The sequence below is a fragment of the Gadus morhua genome, unplaced genomic scaffold (genome assembly GCF_902167405.1).
Source record: "Gadus morhua unplaced genomic scaffold, gadMor3.0, whole genome shotgun sequence".
NCBI classification, from domain to species: domain Eukaryota; kingdom Metazoa; phylum Chordata; class Actinopteri; order Gadiformes; family Gadidae; genus Gadus; species Gadus morhua.
Genome location: NW_021964043.1, coordinates 27,422 through 34,147, shown reverse-complemented (window position 1 = coordinate 34,147; position 6,726 = coordinate 27,422). Strand labels below are relative to the sequence as shown.

Sequence of the window (6,726 nt, the reverse complement as noted above, 5' to 3'; positions counted from 1 at the left end):
AAAGTAATAATGAATATATTACCTGTCAGACGATAACGTTACACAATCTTTAAGTTAATACCAGATCCCCCTCTAACCGTATTCGTATTCATATATATTGCTAATATTACACATCCATTAATTTAACCAAACTTCAACTGTTAACCCAAACCTGAACGTTAATTGTAGGCCCGTTTTGAACTACCGTATGTATATAATCATTTACATGTTTTATATTATATACATGAACCCGACCATCTCCAATGTGATGTTGAAAAACAAACGGGGAAATAAAACACAAAGAAAATACGACCAATAACCAAAAAATGGCAATTGTAACAGAATTAAATTATATATAAATCATATAATATAATTATAATGTGTATAAAAACCATGTGCGGTCGAAGAGTGACGACGAGTGACGAGTCCTTACCAAACAGTGATTGGCTAGGCTTGGTCACGTGTTAATTATTCACGACGGCCTTCACTACCGGTGTAAGAAAACCCCGCTTCCGGTCGCATGTAGGAACCTTCCCTGACCCAGAAGAACCAGCGGCTCCTCGGGACTCGGGCCCTCTTTAAAACGCGCAGGGGCCCTCATTCACACCCGGTGAGTAGCAGGGTTTAACCCCCCAGAGACACGACCTCATTCCGGGTACATTTCTGTTGTGTACGTGACGTCTCTGTGGTCGCAGGATGACATCCGGGAGGGTTGTGTGTTCGGATGGGGTTCGTTTGCGGTCCCTCCGTCCCTGAGGAGACAGACCTTACGTCATGTGTGGACTGTGGGATGCTCACCTGCTCCAGGTGTGGTGGTGACGTTTGTAACTCTGGTAGACGGCTGGTCTGAGGTCACGTTGTTGTTATCGCATCAGGTATTCAACGACAGTGTGACTTAGAGTTAGTTAGAGTGATTATCTCTTCCATTCGGTATATACCAAATGTATTGACCATGCTTGCAGTTAGCAACAAGTCTAAAGCTACAGGTTTGACCTTTGCTCTGAGACGCACTCATAACAACGCCCTCACGAGCCACCAGGTGACAACCACTGCTTTATATAAGGTGTGTGTGTGTGTGTGTGTGTGTGTGTGTGTGTGTGTGTGTGTGTGTGTGTGTGTGTGTGTGTGTGTGTGTGTGTGTGTGTGTGTGTGTCCCAGGATACGACAGCAGAACATGAGGACCATTTGGGCCAGAGCAGGTGTTTTAGGTTCCGTGTCGGTGGCGTTCGGGTCGATGTGGTGGTCGCAGCAGAAGACTGAAGTCGACCCCATGGCGTCCAGCTGTCCCGCGGTCCACACACACTCTACCTCTCCCTACGAGCTGAAGCTGGTGCAGGTTCTGTTCCGGCATGGGGCCAGAACGCCCCTCAAGTCCATTCCTGACATACTGGAGGTGAGTTTTCTATAACCACCGTTTACTAATGAAGATGTTCCGGTACCATTCTTTCCTTCCCGATACCGATTCCTGTTCTTGAGTATCGGCCGATACCGAGTTTATACCGATTCATAACTACTTATAGCACTTTCTTATTGAAGGGTTCTCTTACGACGAGTAAGAGATAGTAAGTATAGTCAGTTCACTTACTTTCTACATTATTTTTTTCAGAACTAGTTAATTTACATTTATAATCTATAATCAATAATACTGTGTCTGTGTAGTAAACGATTCACGTGACGGTATCGAGTCGGCGCGTAGACCTTGCGTACTCGCCGATGCCCGATACTGGTATCGGTATCGGAAGAACTCTACTGCTAATGTTCCCCACAACAAAACAACAGGATGCTTTACCGCCCGGTCCGTCCCGCCCCCCCAGGCCCAGTGGGTGCCGTCCCTCCTGCACCCCCCAGCCCACACCAAGATGAACTACGTGGTGACGGACCTGGAGGGCGGGCCGCAGCCCCCCATGCCCGTGGAGGACAGCTACAGGAAGACCACCCTGGCTGTGAGTCGGGCCGTCGGGGGTTCTGTGGTTCTGTCTTATAGCAGACGGGCTAACGCTGCATAGAGGAATACTTGGCCTACTTCACAGCATCCTGTCTAGCGCTGATAGCAAGGCGTTAGCTCGGAGTTAGCACTGCCAGGTGGGTTTTGGGGCTAGCCTTCAGGCCTTGGTTGGAGTGAGTCCGTATCGTGTTATCAATCTCAGACTCCGCCGTCACAAAGGAACGAAAGAGAAGATAAAGGAGACGTGAAGGAATGACATTCACCCAGCAGTATCTCTCCTCGTCCAATCACAGCGCAGTGCTATCAGTGCTCTTACACAACAACCTAGTCAGGCAAGGTAAAAATCTCCCTAAATAAATATTAAAATCTTTGATATACTGAGAGAGAATTTGATATTAGCTGTGTTGGCGTAGGCTAGGTCCAGCTTTCCGATCTCGACGGGATACAGTATAGTGACTTCGATGTGTTGGTATTAGTCTAATCTAACTGCATTAAATGCTTTTATAAAGCGCTTTTCTAACGAGTGGTCACTCAGAGCGCTGAACAACACTGCCTCACATTCACCCATTCATGCACACATTCACCCACCGACGGCGCAGTCAGCCCCGCAGGGCGACAGCCAGCTGGTCAGCAGCAGTCAGGGTGGGCGTCTCGCTCAGGGACACCTCGACACTCGGCTAGGAGGAGCCGGGGATCGAACTAGCGACCTCCCGGTTACCAGCCGACCCGCTCTACCTCCTGAGCCACATGCCGGCCTCAGTCTTGTCGTCTGCCTGAGAGGTCATTGTGACGCTCATAACCCCGACCATCTCAGCATGGCTCCGCCCTCGTTCCTCTTATACAGAGTGAGGTACTGACCCCTGACCTGTGAGTCACTGGAGAGCTGGCTCCTGATTGGACCGTTCTGAAGTGTGGTCCGTGTGTCCCTGGGAGCTGGCTCCTGATTGGCCCGTTCTGAGGTGGGGTCCTGTGTGTCCCTGGCGGGCTGGCTCCTGATTGGCCCGTTCTGAGGCATGGTCCTGTGTGTCCCTGGCGGGCTGGCTCCTGATTGGCCCGTTCTGAGGCGGGGTCCTGTGTGTCCCTGGGAGCTGGCTCCTGATTGGCCCGTTCTGAGGCATGGTCCTGTGTGTCCCTGGGAGCTGGCTCCTGATTGGCCCCTTGCGTGTGTCTCCAGGGGGGGACCTTCCCTGGGCAGCTGACCACGGTGGGCATGCAGCAGCTGTACGAGCTGGGGGAGAGGCTGAGGAAGAGATACGTGGAGGAAGACCCCTTCCTCAGCCCCGTCTTCAGCTCCACCGAGGTCTAGTGAGTACTACTCCACTATCACTAGTGTTACCATAACAGTACTACTAGTAGTAAGTACCACTACTATTCCATTACTATTACTAGTAGTAAGTACCACTACTATTCCAGTACTATTACTGGTAGCAAGTAAGTTCCAATACTATCTACAAGTAATAGTACTGGAATAGTAGTTAATACTAGTAAGTACTGTTAAAGTACCACTACTATAACAATCATATTCCTAGTAGTTAGTCCCACTACTATAACAGTACTATTACTATGAACCAGTTAGTGATCCTTCCAACCTACTGGTGTGCAGTACAGAGCGTGCTTCTTGCTACGACCCCAGCTTCATTAACTCCTGTGGTTCCTGTCCCCATGATGCCCACATGGCTGTTCCTCCGTCGTGTTGACCGCTGCTTGTCTCCTCTGGTCCCTCCAGCGTGCGTTCCACCAACATCGTGAGGACCATCGAGTCCGCCAAGTGCCTGGTGGCGGGCCTCTTCAAGCAGCAGCAGACAGGTGTGTAGCCTGCGGGCGCTGTAGACCCTGTCTCTGCCTGGGGGGGGCGCTGTAGACCCTGTCTCTGCCTGGGGGGGGGCGCTGTAGACCCTGTCTCTGCCTGGGGGGGGCGCTGTAGACCCTGTCTCTGCCTGGGGGGGGGGGGCGCTGTAGACCCTCTCTCTGCCTGGGGGGGGCGCTGTAGACCCTGTCTCTGCCTGGGGGGGGGCGCTGTAGACCCTCTCTCTGCCTGGGGGGGGCGCTGTAGCCCTGTCTCTGTGGACCCTCTCTCTGCCTTGGGGGGGGCGCTGTAGCCCCTCTCTCTGCCTGGGGGGGGCGCTGTAGCCCTGTCTCTGTGGGCCCTCTCTCTGCCTGGGGGGGGCGCTGTAGACCCTCTCTCTAACGGCTCACTGCGCTGTCCTCTGTCCTCCCGCCCTGAAGGCGCGGTGCCCATACTGACGACGGAGGCTCTGTCTGAAAGCCTGTACCCCAACTACAACGGCTGCAAACTCCTCAAGATGATCGCAGGGTAAGACTGGCCCCCAGCCTCCTATACACCTCCCAGACACACAGGGGGGGGGGGATGATTACAGGAACTATGGTAGAATCTGGTATCAGGTATGGTCTGGTAGAATCCCTTTGCGTGTTTCAGTCACCGCTGGGCAGAGTCAGCGACGGTCCCCGACATCGTCGACGACCTGAAGCGCGTCCACAAAGCCCTCGGCATCTCGTCCAATCAGCGCGTCGACTTCATCCTCATCAGAGACGACATGGTGGCCCGAGAGGTGAGTATGGGGCACCGTGAACGGGCGCTGGTGCATTGTGGGTCCCAGGGCGGTGTAGCTGAGCGGTCCTCTGGTGTCTCGGTGTACAGGCCCACGGGCTGCCCTGCCCCGCCGTGCTGCGGGCCTGGAGCTCCACGGTGGAGCGGCGGGCCGTGGACATGATCTACCACATCTACGAGCCCAGCAAGAGGGAGAACCTGCAGCTGTGCGTGGGGCCCCTGCTGCACATGCTGATGGGCAACATCGAGGAGAAGCTCCAGGGAACGGCGGCGGAGCCCGACAGGTGAGGTGGAGTCCGACAGGTGAGGCGGGCCCCGGGGTCCACACACAAAGGGCCCCGTCCCACTGCCCAAGACCAGTCCCTCCCACTGCCCCAGACCAGTCCCCCCACTGCCAGGCTGATACTGTGTCCCCCGCTGTGACCCAGGAAGCTGTTCCTGTACTCGGCCCACGACACCACCCTGATCCCCTGTCTGATGGCCATGGGGATCTTCGACATGCGCTGGCCGCCGTACGCCGCCGACATCACCCTGGAGCTGCACCAGCACCGGCAGACCAAGGAGGCCTTCGTCAAGGTGTCCTACATCGGCCAGGTAAGGGGCTGTGTCCTACATCAGCCAGGTGAGGGGGGGAGGTGTGTCCTACATCGGCCAGGTGAGGGGAAGGTGTGTCCTACATCGGCCAGGTGAGGGGGAGGGGTGTCCTACATCGGCCAGGTGAGGGGGAGGGGTGTCCTACATCGGCCAGGTGAGGGGGAGGGGTGTCCTACATCGGCCAGGTGAGGGGGAGGGGTGTCTTACATCGGCCAGGTGAGGGGGAGGGGTGTCCTACATCAGCCAGGTGAGGGGGAGGGGTGTCCTACATCAGCCAGGTGAGGGGGAGGGGTGTCCTACATCGGCCAGGTGAGGGGTGTCCTACATCGGCCAGGTGAGGGGTGTCCTACATCGGCCAGGTGAGGGGGAGGGGTGTCCTACATCGGCCAGGTGAGGGGGAGGGGTGTCCTACATCAGCCAGGTGAGGGGGAGGGGTGTCCTACATCAGCCAGGTGAGGGGGAGGGGTGTCCTACATCGGCCAGGTGAGGGGGAGGGGTGTCCTACATCAGCCAGGTGAGGGGGAGGGGTGTCCTACATCGGCCAGGTGAGGAGGAGGGGTGTCTTACATCGGCCAGTTCTTCAGAGACCGCCCCTCCCCTCTCAGTCAGCAGGCAGAAGACATTCACAATTCAAAAAACTCCATAAGAGTTCAACTCTGGCCGGCTTTGACCTGTGTGACGCCACCTAGCGTAGCTCAGCTGGCTTTGGGTCGATCGTGAGAGATGTTTGCAGGCCAGCATTTTGTATTTTTTTAATATATCAGCTTTAGCATGTGATTGTTTTACTATTGATCAGCGTGGAGTCCTGATATTCCCAGGCTGTTGTGAGCTAGCTGCTAGCAGCCCGTCGTGGGGACTCTGAGCGACGCCGTGTGGTTTGTGTACAGGACCAGCTGATCCCGGGCTGCAGCGGCGTGTACTGCCCCGTCCAGGAGTTCAAACAGGCCCTGGCCGCCTGCTCCCTGTCCGCTGACCTCTACCAGTCCCGATGCAGCAACACCGAGGGCGTGGCCGCGCCCTGAGCCCCGCCCCTGTCCGTTAGTCCAAGGAGGCGGAGTCAGTGAAGGTCCTCGTTAAGGTCAACCAGCAGACGTCCTTCAGGCAGCGAGGCGTTGCATCTTAACGACCAAAACGACCTTCAGACGTTGGTTACGACTTATCGCACAATGCTAGCGGGGGAAACCTGATGATGTAGGATTGTATTTATTTTCCTATTCCCGATTCCCAAGTTATCCCAGACAGAACATGAATGAATAAATGAGAACTTTTATCAACGATTAGAATACAAAATCACAGGTCAGTTCTTCTGGACTATCCAGTTTGTGTTTTCCGCTGTGATGCTAACCTTCATCACGCTCAAACGAAGAACACCCGACTACATTTTTATTTGGCTGAAGCCGAGTGCTTTCAGGGCCGAGCGGCCCTCGGTGTCTGCCCTATGCAAGCCTTTTATCATCACGCTGAACGATGCCCGCTGATACTTGAAGATGCATGCACCGCTCAATACACTGGGCATCTATTTTTTCACCTAAGTTATTTCAAATACATTTTGGTTTTGCTTTGTGGATTAATAATGAATAAAGAACAGGTTGAACTCATCTTCATGACAGGAAACCAATCATTGACATGAACCACCACG

The 6,726-nt window shown here is 54.4% G+C and overlaps 1 protein-coding gene across 2 annotated transcripts; it reads left to right on the top strand.

Annotated features, from left to right (window-relative positions):
- Positions 1-436: 436 nt before the first annotated feature.
- Positions 437-6,686, top strand: acp6 (acid phosphatase 6, lysophosphatidic). Of its 2 annotated transcripts, XM_030350153.1 has the most exons (11): positions 445-589; positions 675-786; positions 1,138-1,372; positions 1,794-1,922; positions 3,099-3,229; positions 3,651-3,730; positions 4,151-4,238; positions 4,362-4,494; positions 4,584-4,777; positions 4,922-5,087; positions 5,975-6,686. In XM_030350153.1, the coding sequence occupies exons 2-11, from the start codon at positions 704-706 to the stop codon at positions 6,107-6,109; spliced, it is 1,374 nt and encodes a 457-aa protein (XP_030206013.1). In that variant the 5' UTR covers positions 445-589; positions 675-703; the 3' UTR covers positions 6,110-6,686. The 2 variants fall into 2 exon arrangements, with proteins under 2 accessions (XP_030206014.1, XP_030206013.1); XM_030350154.1 differs by lacking the exon at positions 675-786 and having other exon boundaries at positions 437-589.
- Positions 6,687-6,726: the final 40 nt, after the last annotated feature.